The 16,526-nt window shown below is 52.5% G+C and overlaps 1 protein-coding gene across 15 annotated transcripts in view; it reads left to right on the forward strand.

Moving 5' to 3' along the window:
- GRAMD1B (GRAM domain containing 1B) overlaps nucleotides 1–16,526 on the forward strand; it is a 251,804-nt gene that overhangs the window by 193,734 nt on the left and 41,544 nt on the right. For 11 of the 15 annotated variants that reach the window (XM_067039203.1, XM_067039204.1, XM_067039200.1 and 8 more), the window contains one exon: nucleotides 12,059–12,269. In XM_067039203.1, coding sequence (XP_066895304.1) covers nucleotides 12,059–12,269 — 211 coding nt within the window. Of the gene's footprint in view, nucleotides 1–10,080; nucleotides 10,230–12,058; nucleotides 12,270–13,152; nucleotides 13,174–16,526 lie in introns of those variants that run through there. The other 4 variants (XM_067039199.1, XM_067039202.1, XM_067039215.1 and 1 more) reach the window with 3 other exon arrangements.

Raw genomic sequence — 16,526 nt, forward strand, 5'->3', positions numbered from 1 at the left:
TCTGTCTCTCTCATAGACGGTGGGTTCCTTAGAGGTAGAGCCTGTTTCCCTAATGCCTAGAGCATTATCTGGAGCATGTTCTCTTCAGCTGTTGGATGGATGGATGGATGGACGGACGGACGGACAGATCCTGCACAAGTTCCTTTCAGTTTTAGTAGTAACATTTCTCTTGCGCGGGATGGGGGAGGGGGTCCTTGTGGAGCAAACTTAGAAGAAGCTGGACGTTCTATTCGGTTGAGCTCCTCCCTGCCTTGCTCTGGTGATTTGTGCCCCCCCAGTGGATTGGAAATGTCCTTCAAGGAAGGGGCTTCCTGGAATAGCTTAGCGCCTTTCCACTTTCACAAGGTCCCGTTCTCCTGAGTGTTGAGCCTTCTGAAATACTTCGGGTAGATTGTGCTTAGACTTGACTGAGCTTGATAGTGAGTCGAGTGTAAAAGTATCAAGACCCTATTGTGTGCCAGCATGTTTAGTACTGTGTATGTATCTACAGAGAACCACGACACAGTCGCTGCCCTGTGGGGCCCTCAGGATGAATACGTATCACACAGTAGGAGACACATACTAGGTGTTCAGTAAATGCTCGTTTAATGACATCCAATCCACAAGGTCAGCTTAACTGTGTAGCTCAGAGAGAGCGGGATGGAGAATGATCACCGAGAATCGTGGAGAAGTAAAGACCATGGCGCTTAAAATTCAGTCCCTCTGGAGCTGTTCCAACACATGTGCGGCCACCTAATGGGTGCTCTCCCCTAGGAGACCAGAAGTGGGGGTGGGGGGGACGTGGCTATTGACAGGGCCTCAAAGAGGAAATTCCTGTGTCCAGTGGGAGGTGAGATTACATGACCACTAAGACCCTTCCAGACTACAGACTGTCAGAGAGCAGGTCGGTCAGGTCAACACTGCCTGTGAGTCGGGCAGGGCTGTTTCCCAAATGTTAGGTGTTTGTCCTGTTGTGAACAGACTCAGAGAAGGGAAATTGTACACCACCGGTAAGTTCCTGTGTTTAATTTCAGCATCTTCAGCTTCATGTTAAGTCTTTATCCTCCTAGCCCTGTGGAAGTGGAGACGAGCTGAAGATGTGAATACCAGCAATTTGTATTCTCATCCCTTGTCTTTGCCTCGTGGACAGGACAGAATTTAGAAACAGGATGCAGTTCCTTAGCTGGAAACTGACTTCCTACTTCTAACCCCCTTTTTCCCTCCGTGAGCAAACTGTAGGAAGCCCTTTACTTTGGGATGCACTGTCTAATTAGTTGGGTTTTTTGTTTGTTTGTTTTTATTTTTTTATTTTATTTTATTTTATTTTTTGTGGTATGCGGGCCTCACTGTTGTGGCCTCTCCCGTTGCGGAGCACAGGCTCCGGACGCGCAGGCGCAGCGGCCACGGCTCACGGGCCCAGCCGCTCCGCGGCACGTGGGATCTTCCCGGACCGGGGCACGAACCCGCGTCCCCTGCATCGGCAGGCGGATTCTCAACCACTGCGCCACCAGGGAAGCCCTGTTTGTTTGTTTTTAGCTTCTTCCAGTCATCCTAGTAAGCTAGGTTGTGAGCATCCAGTAGGCAAGGAACAGAGGTATACACAGAAAGATAAAGTGACTTTTCTCCAGGGCACAAAACAGCTCAGTATTTAAACTCAACGTGTACCCTTACGTCCAGGCAAAGTGATCCGGCCAGCAAAGTCTGGAAGTGATGTCACAGTTTAGTTTTCATGGACACAGAAGTCAGAACAAGAACCAATGGGCTGTTATCAGAAGGCAGATTTGGGGCAGGCTTAAGAAAGAAATATCTAACAGAGTGGCTGAACGGTGGCTTTCAAATGAGTGCATTCCTTTACTCATGCAATACATGTCTGTGATCCCCAGTCATTGAGCTAGAGGCACTGGGGAACCACACAATAGACAAGGCCCCGGCCCCCATGGAGTGTTCAATCTAGTGTAAGCAACTCAACAGCAAAAAATAAGACCCCTTCAGCTCCTGATAAGTGCCGTGAAGGTGGGAAGTGGCGCGATGTGATAGTGAAGGCCTGGAGACTGGGAGGCTGCATTAGAGGCAGTGGTCCTTCGAGACAGGCTGCTTGGGGGAGGTGACGTTTGAACTTTGATCTAAAAGTTGAAAAGGAATCAAATTTCAAAACTCTAGAGTGAGAGTTTTGTGGCAGGGGTGAACTTGGTGTGTTGGAGGAACAGAAAGGTCCAAGGAGGCCAGAATATATGAGTGAGGGAGAAATTGGTACAAGAGAAAGTTGAGGAAACAGATCCCTGAGTCTGGATCCCAGGAGTTGGATTGCTAGTCATTAAGTCCATCCCTCCAGAAGGTTAGGACAAGGACACAGGATGGATTTGGTGCGGCCTGTGAACCCTTTGCGCAAAACAATTCATGTCTGCCTTTGACTTCTGACACTGGTTCTGCAGCGTCATCAGAGTTTTCAAAGGTTATCATCATTTGTTCCTCTTCGAAATGTCCATAGAGATAACTGGAGCCCTGGCTTCTCCCTCAGCTCTGGCAGGACCCAAACAAACTTATTTTGTTTTTGTAGAGGAAGGAGGGAAAGTGGGTCAGGCTGTTTTGGCATTTCAGGCATGGAGTCTTGGTTCTATTGCGGGCCCTGGTCTCCATGGAAATGAAAAATAGTGTTTGTCATGCCTGTTCCTGGATTGAATTCCAAACTCTGGGCTGAACAGAAGCTGTAGGAGAGCCAGGGAGTGGGGGAGTAGGGTGGATGGAGGCTGCAGCCATTGTGATGGGCCATCTCTCCTTGGCTTGTGTTGGAAAGGCAGACAACCTTTGCCCGCGCTCCAGCCCTGTCTTCACCCATCACCTCTCTGGACCAAGAACACCAGTAGTAAGGAAACTGATGTTCTTCTACCTTTCTCCTTGGCCAAACACTTTCCATGTGCCTTGCCCTTTCATTAATTGCTCAGTTAATAAGTTCATCAGCAACTGAAGTCACTGCTAAGACTTTCCCCACGAGTAATTCCTTCCAGGCTTAAGTAGCTCCCTAATGAGAATGTATCTAGTATGTACCTAGAAGGTGTTAAATTAGCCAGCTGGCTGCAGATGTTTTGGATGGGCTCTGCCACCTTTCATTCCCTTTGTAAGATTAAAAAAAAAAAAAAATAGCTTTCCATAGGTACTTGAACAAGATAGGGAAGGAAGAATGGGTCCGTGGAACTTTGGCCTGGCCGTAAGAAGCGCCCTGAATTATCTACACAATATCTACAGAGATGGAGACCAATGAGGGACGGAGTGCAGACAGAGGGTGGGCCCTGGGCCATGTGGACCCTGTGAACCAATGTTTGGATGACCAGTGGCCAGATAGTGAGTCTGGAGAACTGTCAGGCTTCCATTTGTAAGGTGTCTCTGCCCGTGGTCTGACCTGGCAACAGTCTAGTTCCACCTTCTTGGTTCCAAATTTCAGACAGAACCTTTCCCTGAACACTGTGTATATTTCACCCAAAGGCCCAACTTGGAAAGCCCCCAGGGCATTTCATCAAGTTACTAGTACAGAAGAGAGGGAGCGAAGAAATGTTCATCTCTTTCTAAATCTTGCTCTTTCAGCAGTGGAGGGAGGCCTGCTCAGTGTCAGGCTCTGCAGGTGCACTGTATGAACTGTGTTAGGAAAGAAAGGCATTCTCCCAGGATTCCTCTCCTTCCCTGCCCTTTGCTGAAATGCAACACGATGCTACATCCAGGCCAAAGTGTGGCATGCTGGAACCGGCTGAGCGAGACCTGCTTTAGCGTAAGTTGGGAAGAGAACCTCTATGCCATAAACGAGCAAACCAACAAAAACCCCAACAACGACAAAAAGGCATCTCTTCAGAAGCTGTCTGGCCCCTTTCTTCAACCAGGTAATCACAGTTTGGCACAAATAGCACAGCTGGCTTTTTCTCCCTAAGAGAAGGAATTGGACCCAATGGCAGAGGTGTTGCCAGGTTTAGATTCTAAGTGATAGGCTCTCAGAGAGTGAGTTCTATATATGGTCACCAGGAGCTCCTCTTAGGAGGAACAATAGTACATTTTTCCATCCTTTCAAAACCCCACCCCATCCAGTATCCTAAAAAGCACGGCGCGGGGGGAAAAAGCTACTGAGACTTAAATACTGCTGAGCACACTGTCCAGCTGCCTGTCAACCCCCTGCTGGACAGTCACATCATCTCCATGGGCCTGTGCTTCCGTCCATAACAGTAAGAGGACTCTGACTCTTTCTCTGCAACAGTCATCCCTTGGGGACCTGAGACTGTGGTTTTACTTTCATGGGTAAAGGGGGCCGAGACCTGGAGCTCCGGGACATCATAACAAGCACTGAAGCAGGCCTGGGAAATTTTTTTTTCTAAATGACTTGGTATTTTGCTCTCCAAGGAGGAGGGCCCAGGGGGAATTTGGGGCCCAGCTGGGATTTGTGATCTGGACTGTTGTTCCTCCTCTGCAAAGCTCTGGCTGGGTCTGCCCTCCCCATCTACCGTGCTGTGGATTTATGGGTACAGAGACACTAAGTGACAAGCAGGAGTACAGAGAGGGATTGAAAAACAACCATCTTCAGGGAATCCTCGTCAACTCTGAATTTGGAACCGGTTTAGGTGGACAGATCTAATGGAGGCATTTGCGGGAAGCATGTAAATTTCATGCAACTATTATGCAAATACACCTATGGCCGTCCTATCTCAGACACTGGAACACGTGCTATGGGAAAATTCAAAGTGGAGCTGGCTAATTTGCATGGATATTTGCGGTGCTGTTATAAAGAGCTGAGGAGGATTACTGATGAAACTTCAGAATTGGCATGGGGATGGGAGGGGCATAGCTAGATAACAGAATAGTCAGCTGTTAGGAATTAGGAAGCGCTTGGATATCGGAATCAGCTTTAACTAGATGCTACTAAAGGCAGGGAGGGGAGCGGTGTGTGTCACATGGCTGTGGGCGTGGGATCTGATGATAATTGTCAGGCTCCTGCACCAAAGGAAGGTGTGCTGAGTCGTAGTATTACCTTGAGAACCACACCTTCAAGCCCACTCCCCAGCAAACCTGGGGTCTCTTCCATTGGCACTTCCTCTGACAAGCTCAACTGATTTTCTGTTACAGCGAGTCCACCCACCCGGCGGACACTGAACAGCTGATGCACTCAAGAGAGTTATAAGCAGGTTTCTGTCATCTGGGGCAGATACGGTCACTTATCCCTTGATCCTTATATGGTTTAGTCCTTGGGAACACTGGTTCTCAAATTTTGGGGTGCATCAGCATGAGCTGTGGTGCTTGTTTAAAATGCAGATTCATGAGACCATCCCCTGGACATTGTCATTTATTGAGTGGGCGTGGGGCTGGGATTTTGCACTTCAAGAGAGCACCCCATGTAGATTTGGTCCCTCCTCTGGGAAGTAATGTTTGGGAGCATTCAAAGAATGTCCATATAACCCTCTGAGGAAAAAAGGCAAGGATAATTATTCCTCTTTTTACAGAGAGGAACAAAAACCTTCTTAATAATAGCAGCTCAGAAATAGTTGTTGATCATTCATTATGTATCGGGCACTGCAATGAAGATTTCACTTACGTTATTTCACTTAACACAGCAATCCCCTGAGATAGGTATTAGTATCTCTCATTCCTCTGATGAGAAGAATAAGGCTTAGAGGCCGGGGTCACACAGCAAGTGGCAAAGCTGGGGCTCAACGCTGCACACTGGCAATTGACCCTGACCCTGCAGAGCCCGAGCAGGCCTTCAGCAAACAGACGTCTCATCTGAAACTGGCTTTCTAAATTTCTGATTAAATGCTCTTCCTATTAGGGTGGGGTGCGCTGGAATGTATTAGGCAGTCTTTAAAAAATTACCAGTATGGGGCGCTGAAGTTGTGACAGCCGTACGTTTGATCATCCAGGTCATGGCAGAGCTGGGCTCAGGGCGAACCGTAGAGTGAACACGAAGTGTCCAGGGGTGGGAAGGGGAGGGGGTCTGATTGGGGATGAGCCAGGGCCGGAACCCAGGAACCCACGGTGGCCTGAGAGCCAGAAAGGAGCCTCTGGGGGTGGGGCGACAGGTACATACCTTGCAATCCCTGGGGAATAAACAGTTAACTTTGCTCCGCAACGGAAGAGGCCACAACAGTGAGAGGCCTGCGTACCCCCCCAGCAAAAAAAAAGGAGAGGTGGGGGACTCCCCTGGCAGTCCATTCACCTTCCACTGCAGGGGGTGCGGGTTTGATCCCTGGTCGGGAAGCTAAGCTCCTACGTGCCTCGTGGCCAAAAAACCAAAAAACATAAAACAGAAGCAACATTATAACAAATTTAATAAAGACTTTAAAAATGGTCCATATCGGGCTTCCCTGGTGGCGCAGTGGTTAAGAAGCTGCCTGCCAATGCAGGGGACACGGGTTCCAGCCCTGGTCTGGGAAGATCCCACATGTCGCGGAGCAGCTAAGCCCCCGCGCCACAACTACTTGAGCCTGCGCTCTAGAGCCCGCGAGCCACAACTACTGAGCCCACGTGCCACAACTACTGAAGCCCACGCCTAGAGCCCGTGCTCTGCAACAAGAGAAGCCGCTGCAATGAGGAGCCCGCGCGCCACAGTGAAGAGTAGCCCCCGCTCGCCGCAACTAGAGAAAGCCCACGCGCAGCAATGAAGACCCAACGCAGCCAAAAACAAATACATTTATTTTTTTTAAAAATTGGTCCGTATCAAAAAAAATAATAGTAATAAAATAGGAGAGATGGGAAGTGAGTGAATGATCTCTGGGCCCCCTGCAGTGGGTTAAAGGTGGTTGGGGGGGTACTCAGCTGACCTGTTACTGGGGAGAGGTGATGAGGACAAGAATCTCTTAAAACTTCGCTCAAGTACGTTATGCTTCAGAAACAGAGTTCCTTGTACTGCTCTGTGGACTCCATGCTATTTTAGGCCTTCATAGCTTTGTTCGTGCTGTTGTTTTGGTTTTTGTGGGTTGTCTTTTTTTTTTTTTCAGCAACATTCTTTTCCCTCCTACTAACTACCACGCCCTTCACCTGGCCCACTCTGACACATTTTTAAGGACACAGCTTAAGTCTCAAGGGCCATATCTTCAGGGAAGCCTTTCTTGACCTCTGACTGAGATTCCTTTCCTCTCTCCTGTCACACCACTTGTTGCTTATATTAAAATGAGAGGAATACGTGTCTAGCTCTTCCCGATGATAATGTCCCAAGCACAAGGATCCTTCTGACTCATCAGTATGAACTTGAACGCCTAGTATTATGCCAGGTGCGCTCAGTAAATGTTTGTGGAACAGAAGATCCAGATGTGAAGTCCTATCCCCTTGGCCAGGCACTTAACCTTTAACCTCTATTTCTCAGGTTTCTTATATGTGAAGTTAAGAGTTGGCTATGTTAATTCTGAAATCTGGAAGGGTGGGGGGGTCTTACTCCAATAGCCCTTCCAAAATCCGTGTCTTCCTTTCTTTCTACAGCAAACCTAAGGTCATTTTTAGCTTTAAAATCCAAGGATTTTGAAATATAATGTAATACTATTGTTAATAAGTGTGGCAGGATCCGATTAATGGCACACACATCGTAGAGTTTGTTGGAAAAACAGTATTACAGGTTATGAGATTCATAAGATTTGGTTTTATTTGCTCAGCAGGACATCTGAATCTGTAGGATGATGGAGTGCCTTTTAAAAGAGTTTTAGGGGGAATTCCTCGGCGGTCCAGTGGTTAGTACTCGGCACTTTTAGTGCCGAGGGCCGGGTTCCATCCCTGGTCGGGGAACTAAGATCCCACAAGCCGCCCAGCGTGGCCAAAGGAAAAAATAGTAAATAAAAAAGCTTAGTAAAAGTACAGGCGTTTTAGGAATCGAACGAGTCTAGCTGTGATTTTGCTGAGTTGGGACCGTAGTAGCTCCTAACATTTCTTCTTGTTTAGCGAAGGATCCGAGCGGAGGTGGAGCACGGAGTGGGGCGTGAGGGTGATACTTGGGCTTAGTCTTGAGTGTTAAGTGTTGGGTGCGAAAGACTGATACAATATGGAAGAGGGAGGGAGCGTGGCAGGGGATCCGTGAATAGGCCTTGATGGCTGAGGCCGAGTGTGTCCTGGGAGGAGTAGCCAAGCCGGAGCTTTCAAATGCAGCTTGGAGTTGACAGTTGGGGAACTTCTGTACCATAGTTTGGAGTTCAGATTTTATTCCAGGGAGATAGAAAACCATAGAGGGCTCTAACCAGGGGCAGAGGAGGGCCAAAAACGACCCATTTACTTTTTTGTGGAAAGTTCGTTTTGACAGTGAAATAGAGAACGGATTGAAGGCTAGAGGCAGAAAGTTGATTCCTCCTTTCTTTCCATCCGTTCAGCTCCCCCTCAATCCTGTTCACCTGTCCTCCTGTCTCGTCACCCAGCAAACAAACATTACTGAGCGCTTGGTTCTGGGAGCAAGCTCTGTAATCAGATAGGCCTACCTTTGATTAGGCCTCGCCAGCCACTTACCCGTGTGTGTGTGTGTGTGTGTGTGTGTGTGTGTGTGTGTGTGTGTGTGTGTGTGTGTGTGTGACTCTGGGCAAACTACTTAATCTGTCAGTCGTTCAGTGTAGCGCCTGAGAAACAGGACTGGTTCTATCCATTAATACTTCACAGGTTGGTTGGGAAGATTAAATGAGAGAATGCGTTAATAAGTGCTTGCCACTGTGCCAGGCATTCGTAAGCACAGCTATTTGCAGGTTGGAGGTGCAGACTTGGGAGCTGTGGTGGTCCTGGGGGCCGTTAAAGCCGTGGGTGTGCGCTAGAATGAGACTCGCCGCAGGCCTTAGCCGAGCGCATCCTGCTTACAGGGCGGGAGGCTCAGAGGCGTGCGCCGGGACTGTGCAGGTCTTCACTTTAACACCAGTGAAGGGTTAAACACCACAGTGTTAAATGCTTTGGTCAGTTCAGTGGTGGCCGAGGTTTACAAAAGCTTTTTGGAGAAGGCGGGGTTTGAAATGGGTCTTAAAGGATGAACAGGACTCCATTGGGTACATGTGAAGGGAGAGAGCGCGCTTCACGCCCAAGTGGTGAGCCGTTGGGGAGGTCGGGGGCAGGGGAAGAAGAATGTGTATTGAGAAAACCAGGGGAAGGTAAGTTGGACGGAAAGATCAGCACCCTTTGAGCGAGCACAAGGAGAAAGTATTGCGATCTAGCGAAGTGTCAAATTATTTTCAGGAGGGAGCTTTGAATTCTATTCTGAGGATTTGGGGCTTTAATAGGAACGCTAGTAGGGGGCAGAAAGATAGTATCAGGCTTTTATTTAGAAAGATTCAAGGACAAAGGTGTGAATGGGCACGAAAGAGGAAAGGAGAGGAGAAGACTACTTAGAAGGTTATTAGAAAAGTCTAGGCCGGAGGCATTGAGAGCTTGAACTCGAGCCCTGGGGGTGGAAGGAAAGGGTGGGTTATGGGAGCTTTAGGGAAGTGGAATTGATGGGATTCAGTGGCTCACTTTTTGTGGGGTGAGATGCAAGAGACGGGCTTGCAGCTTGAGAGACTGGGAAACGAGGATGCCATGGGGCTGGGCAGCGGTGGGAGGAGAGCCGGCAAGCTCAGTTTTGAATCTGAGGTGCTCGTGAGACGTCTCTTGGGAGGAAATGTCGCGGTGGCAACAGGTTGCTGGGCTGAAGCTAACAGGGCCAGAAGCAGGTAGAGGAGTCCTCTGCTTCCAGGCATAGTTGAAGTCTTGGAAAACAGGAAATGGCTCAGGGGGTGGAGGGCCCACCTTTGGGGAAGGACTAAATTCCAGGTGGAGGAGCAAGGGAGGAGCCAGCCGCTGAGACAGGAAGAGGAATAGAAGAGAGAGGTGTGTCATCAGGGAGAAGGGGAGAGATTTTCCAGAGCAACCCAAATCAACAGCCTTGTAAGCACAGAGAGTAAAATGGCACGTGATAGTGTAAGTTGTCTGTTGACTGGAGTGTTGAAAGCAGAGTTTTTGGTACCCGTCGGGTGGCATATGGAGGGTCAGCTGATGTGGGGTCACTAGGGGAGGAGGACATCTCCTAGACACGTCGACCACGGGCGCCTGAGATTCATGCGGTTTTGGACAGTCGGGGTGAGTTTCCTCCCGGTTGGAATGTTTTGCCTACCCCTTGCTCGAATCTTTCCTCAACAGGCAGTTTTCTCAGGGATTCAGAGTTTGAGGAAGGATAAAGGGAGCTCCTTCTTCTATTCCTGGGTCTGGAATCACCACGTGTGAGGACGTCCCTTGTCTCGGGGAAAGACAGGAGCCCGGCTGTGGGTCCGCGTGTCCGAGACGGGCATATGCGCTTCTCTGAGCACACCAGTTGAGGTGAGGAGCAGAGGTCCTGGCTGTTCTTCCAGTGAAGCAGTGCCAGGAGACGGTTTCAGCCCTGGAGTGTTTGGCCGTGGCTTGAGATTGGCCCGAGAGAAGTGGGGGGGCTGCCCCCAGAGAGGTGAGCGCCTGATTCTGCGCCTCGGAGCATCCCGAGGCCCCCAGCCCCCGCCCCAGGACGGGTCCCAGGAGCCACTTGCCGCTATTCTAAGGCCCAGCTCTTCCAGCCCAGGGAGAAGAACGTAACTTCCTTTGTCCAGGGTTTGGCTGGAGATGGTAGTGGATGAGTTCAGAAGTCGGAGAGGATAAGGATGTTGGCGGCGGGGTGAGAACTTGAAGAGCCGCTTTCTAAATCACAGTTGTTGTTGGTATTATAACTGAGTTTCCAAACTCGAATTCTGTTTGGGGATAAAGCAAAACATTCGGCCTTACGTGTCCCCATACGGCCTCTGGTCACGTTTGGCTTCCTTTACTCTGGTCTTCCTTTTGTTTTTTCTCTCCATCCGTTTCCTTCCAAAAAGTCAGAGCCCTGCCCTCTCCCCACTGCTGCCTTCCTCCCGCACTTGCTGGTTTGGGCTTTTGGGCTTCCTTCCTTTTCTCTCTGCCAAGGATCCCCAGGTGGAAGGTTCTGCTGAAAGGGGCGTGGTTTTCATTGCAGATGGGTCCCATGGGACATCTGAGGTTGCAGCTGGATCTTCATGCAAATGGCAGTGTTCCCCGCCCTGCACTCCACTCGCTGAGGGAAGGTGGGGATGAGCCTCCCAGGGTGCTTCCTGGGACCCTGCTGTGCCCAGAGCCCCGACCCAGCTCTGACTGCCCTGTGCCAGGCCTTGGGCTTTTCACCCCCACCCCTCGTGCTTCTTTGGCTTTCCAGTCTCATGTGGGCTTTCCTTCCCATTTCCTGTCTCTTTCCTCCATAACCTTTCCTTCCCCCGTCTCTTTCCTTCCTCCATTCTCTCAGAGCAAAGCAAACACCTGTTAGAAATTAACTGCACTTAATTTCCCTCTCCTCTTCCTTTCTTCATCTCCTCTAGTCCATTAAGAACACAAGCTAAATATTTACACAGTTTATATAAGCCTTGACGTGAGGGGATTTGGTACGGTGGGGTGTACGAGGTACCTTTTGCAAAGTGAATTCTAAGCCCTCTGTGATCAGAGGACACTTGATTCTCTTTGCCATGCACTGGTCTTCATTTTAAAAATAGGAATTATGGCACTTGTCATTACTACCTTGGTGGAATGATTTAAGGACCCAGTGAAATAATATGTTGTGAGTGCTGTGGAAAGTGGGACTATTTTTGTTATTTTTATGGGCAAGTATCTCCAAAACCAAATGTAGAAACTGGATTTTGCAGCATGTATAAAATGAGCTGATAGTGTTGATATGATCTCTGATGAGCCTTTCAGATCTTAAATTCTGTGTTCCCTAGACAGTTCTTGGCATATAATGGGGGGGCGGGGGTGTCCTAACAACATCTGATGGATGGATGGACGGACAGACAGATGGTCGGATGGCTGGCTGGCTGAACGACTCTCTCCAGGTCTAATTGCCCTACTTACCCCTTCCTATTGCTATTTCCATTTCACGTGGACACCACCGCCCCCTCCTGGCCAGCAGGAGTATTATGGTGCAGCAAGTCCATAGCTGGGCCCTTTGCTCCCTATTTCTCCCCCAGCCCCGAACCCTGGCTCCCCGAGCTGGCTCGTTGGGACCCGTCTTTGGCCTTCAGTCACTGACTGCTTGTCTCTCCTCCTCCTCCCTCTCCACCCCGCCCCCTCTCTCCATCTGCCCCTGCAGCGCTGCCAGTAACTCCAACCGCAGCACGCCGGCCTGCTCCCCCATCCTCCGGAAGCGGTCTCGCTCGCCACCGCCCCAGAACCCGGACGGAGACACCATGGTGGAGAAGGGCTCAGATCACTCCTCGGACAAGTCCCCGTCCACGCCGGAGCAGGGCGTGCAGCGCAGCTGCCCCGCGCAGTCCGGCCGCAGCGGCGGCAGGAACTCCAAGGTGAGCCGGACCCCGCCGGGGGCTCTGTCCTTGCTCATTAGCTGGCTGCAGGGAGGCTGGCACTGGGGGGACGACGGTGAGGCTGAGAACCCCGTCATCGAGGGGCCTGACGTGATTGGCCGGCCCCTAGTGTCCCAGACATAGCCTTGATTCAGTGAGGCGAGGCGGGGCCGGCAGGGGAGACCCTAGGTAAATTGTATCCTCTCAGCTAAGCACTCCGAGAGGGCCCCCGGGAGCTGGAAAAATGACTCCGCAATGACCGTTATCTCTCTTTAGGGGCTAGGGAGCCTCACGGGCCTTGAGGCTTGGAGGAGAGGTGCTCTGGGGGTCAGGAGGGGCCATCTGTTTAGCCCTGCTACCTTTTCCAAATTTGGGGTAGAAGGGAACATTATTGGGGACAACTGTAGCGCCAGGAAGGGAGTCCTCAGGGAAGGTTGCGGAATGCCGTTTTAACCTCCGCCCTGGCCGTTACCCTGCCTGACCTTTGCTAATAACCTGCTTGGTACTCATCCGGCCAAGAGGACGGTGACAGGACTCACCATCCCTCCCAGGTGTGTCAGAGTTGCCACCTGAGCCCCGACCCTTTGCCTAAGGAGGGGCATAAAATAAGCCCTGTGGGGACTGGGCTACTTGTGGTCCCCAGAGACTTTCTTCTCGCCCACCCCCTTAAGTCCTTTGGGAAGAAGCAGGAGATGTCTTTGCCTAGATGCTCCTTCAAAAGCTTCTCTTACCTGCTGGACTCACCGGCCCTGGGGAGGGGAAGGGGACCCCGGGAGGCTCGGGAGCTGGCTTCCCACCTGAATTTGTCGTTTGATTTCTTGTTCTTCCTCTTCTTCCCCCCCCCCCCATCTCCCAAATACCTTCTTTGCATGCATGGTCTTAGTCTCACAAGCGCCTCTCAAAAGTAAGCCATCTTTTGTCTCTGTCTTTGGTCTCCCCTCCGGTGTTGAATTGTCTGTAGTGCTCCGCACCCCTCCCTCGTTCCCCCGCCCATCTTGGCCCATGCGTCTTGCTTGGCCCCTTTCCCAGAAGGGCCGGCCCCACTGCCCCTGGCAGGCTGGCTGAGGTCACTGAGCGGACCATTCCCACTGCACCCGGAGTCGGAGACCAGACCCGCCCCCCACCCCTGTGTCTCTGCCTGCGCCCCAAACACTGCCTCGGCTGGGCGTCCTTTCCCTACGTACCTGGTGCCATCTAGAAGCAGAGTCCTGCCAGGGCTTAGTTTCATTCCTCTGGGGAAGGGAGCCCCCACCCCCACCCCCAATCTGGTGGGGCTGCAGGTCCTGATACCCCCTTGTACCCGCTCTGGTGGGTGATTCCTGATTCCCCAGGCGGGCTGATTGAGGGTCACGAATTCCCTTACACGAGTTCCCTGGTGTAGTAAGAGCGACCCCAGGAGCTCACCCTGGCCCGCTCCTTCCCTCCGCTTGCCCGCCGAGAGCTGCTCAGCCTGAGCGCCCCTTAATGCTTCCACCCACCGTCCAGCCTGGGGCTCGTGGTGTTCTTAGGATCCGGGCTGGTGATCAGAGGAGAAGCCTTCTCTCAGAGGGCGAGGCACCAGCCCCGGGAGGTCGTGGACGCTGAGATTTGTCCCTGCTCAGGCCCTGCACAGATGCAACCAGGTCCGGGAGCCCGTGGCAGAGTCTGCCCAGGACCCCAGCATTCCAGAGGCCTGAGGAGAACTTGGAGGGAATGGAGGGTGAATAATAGGCGTTTTACAACAGCAGGGCTCAGGAAATGATACCCACGGGGGAAAGGGGTGGCTACCGCCTGAAGAGGAGAGAGTTGAGGGATGGCTTGATCACAGTCTCAAGCCTCTGTCCGGGTTTTGGGGAGGAGCAGGGTTCCACAGCTGTTCTCGTTACTGAGGTATGAGCACTAGTTACAGGGTTAGGGGGAAAAGAGTGGCTACATCTTCGCTCTGAGGATTTTAAACCACCAGCTGCTGGCTGTGGGCAGGGCAGGAGGAACTCTGCCCGCCCCGAGGAGGCCCCCAGGAGGCCCCTGTGGGTTCGGGGGGCTCGGCAGGTGCAGGCCTTTTGGGGACGGGGTTTGGAGATGACCTCCGTCAGCCCCTCCTGAGCCCCTCACGCCTCTGGCTGGGGAGAGGGCGGATGCAGCGGGCCAGGGCATCCAGTTATTCCACTTCTCTGCCTCTGCCCACAGCGTTTACACACTTTTCCATCCTAAGGTCAAGCTCTAAGCTTCCTTACCCTCTTACCCCTGTGCCGAGCAAGGCACTCAGTGGGCAGAGCAATACTTATTTATAGTCGACAGCACTTAAGTCAGCACTTGACGGAGCGCCTCTTTTGGTCAGGTGATGGGTTGAGGGGAGTAGCCAGTGATGAGGATTTTTAAAAACCCCTAAATGGTAGGTCTTCCTTGAGAAAGGTACAGTATGAAGACCAGGTTCCCACCCCCAGGCAGCGTCTAGTCTGGGAAGGGAGAGAAGAAACACAGATTACCCTGATTATTTGTGCCCAGATTATCCACAAACCTAACCTGACCTTCAGAACCACGTGAGTAGGTGGGACGCTCCAGTGAAGTCAGAGGCAGGAGAGCTCACGTCTGAGGCGGGGAGCAGGTGCACAGAACCAGGCTGGCACTCCCAGTGGGATCGTGGAGGGGCAGGAAGAGGCCAAGAGCTGAGCGTGAACCCAGAGTGTGCCTCAGCCCCTTTCCTAAGGAGCTGAAGGGGGCGGTGACCCGTGGGGTCCAGGATTTCTTTCCCAGAGAAGAGCTTGGGAGAGGCAGTGCCTGAACCCATCAGCTGCAGACGGAGGTCCCGTCCTCTCCCCCGCCGTGACCATCGTCACCGACCAACAGCACAGCAGTTAACAAGGACCGACTTGTGGCGGGGAGGGCGGCCTGCCACCCCAGGCGGACGTGGTGGCAGCCGTGGTTGGTCTGGGAAATGTGCGTGCGGGACAGAGAAGACACAGAGGACCAGCGTAGGAATTAGGCTCTGCGCGGTCAGGGCCCGGAGCAGGGAGCGAGGGAGAGCTGCAGGGGTGAGGTGAGGAGAGGAGGGGGGTCTTGTGGTGGGGATACCCCTCCCCCGGTGGAGCCTTTTCTCAGGTTGACCGAATGCAACCACAGCGAGGGGTCTGGTGGCCAGAGCTACTGCCACTATTCTCACAGCCAGGCCACCTTGCTCCCTGCGTCCTGTGCCCTAGAGGAGGTGACCTCATATTTTTCAGGCCAGCTGGAGAGTGCCGCCCCTTCTCCCTGAAGCCAGGCCTCGCTCACAGTGTCTGCCTGCCCGTCTCTTGCGCCCCCATCTCCTTGTGGGTTAGTACACTGGGGTTGGACGAGGTAGCCGGCGAGGCCCCGCTCCTGTGACTCTGCAGCTGTCCTGCTGAGGCGGGCCCTGCCCGGGGAAGCCCTGCCCAGAGCCCTGGGCTAGACATCAAGGCCCAGGTCTATTCCAGAACCCCTTAGTTCGTGCCACCGCCCAGCTTCCGCTCTGTAGTGCTGGCTTGTGGCCGCCAGGGGGAGCCCACAGCCGTTTCCTGCTCCGCCAGCTCCGGAACCGGGCGCTTCGGTGCCCGGGAGCCCAGGCAGGTCCTCGCTTGGCGTTGTGCCTCCCCGCGCTGGGTGTGCGGTGTCGCGGGCTCTGTGGCTCTGGCACGCCTTTTCCCCTTTGACTCTCTCCCAGTTGTTCAATCCTAATTTTTGTGGTTTCCTTTCCAGTATGACAGACTTAACCTGATCAAAGTAAGAAATTGTTCTTTCCCCCTAACTCCTGACTAGTTGCCCCTCCGTCCCTCCTCTGCCCACGCCCCATCTTCCAGACTCCCGGGCTTTTGCACTGGGGGGACATGTAAGGAACTTGTCTGTCTCCAGGGGCCTTGGAGTCCCTAAGGTGCTTGCTCCTCAGACCTCGGCGAGGAGTTTAGAAACCTGCTCGGCTCAGCCCTGTCCCAGCAGCTCTGCCTTTGGGCAGTTTTCCTGACTCCGTCCTCCCGCTTTGCCCAGATCCACCTGTCACCTGTCAGAAAGCCCTCGCCCCACTCCCTCGTTCTGTTCTTCCCTTGCCTCTGGCCCTCTCTGCACAGGAGGACATTTTTGAGAACCCACCAGGGCAGAGACTTCACGAGTGCCACTGGACAACCCCTCTTAGCCTCCGGGGCCACCGCTCCCTGGCCTCCCTGCCCCGTGAGCTGGGCCCTCCCGGTCCAGCAGCTCCTCCAGGACTCAGTCCTGGAAAGCGGAGCCACGGAGATCAAACTGAGTTCGGGGAGACTCACACCCACA

Source organism: Kogia breviceps, chromosome 7 (genome assembly GCF_026419965.1).
Source record: "Kogia breviceps isolate mKogBre1 chromosome 7, mKogBre1 haplotype 1, whole genome shotgun sequence".
Classification (NCBI taxonomy): domain Eukaryota; kingdom Metazoa; phylum Chordata; class Mammalia; order Artiodactyla; family Physeteridae; genus Kogia; species Kogia breviceps.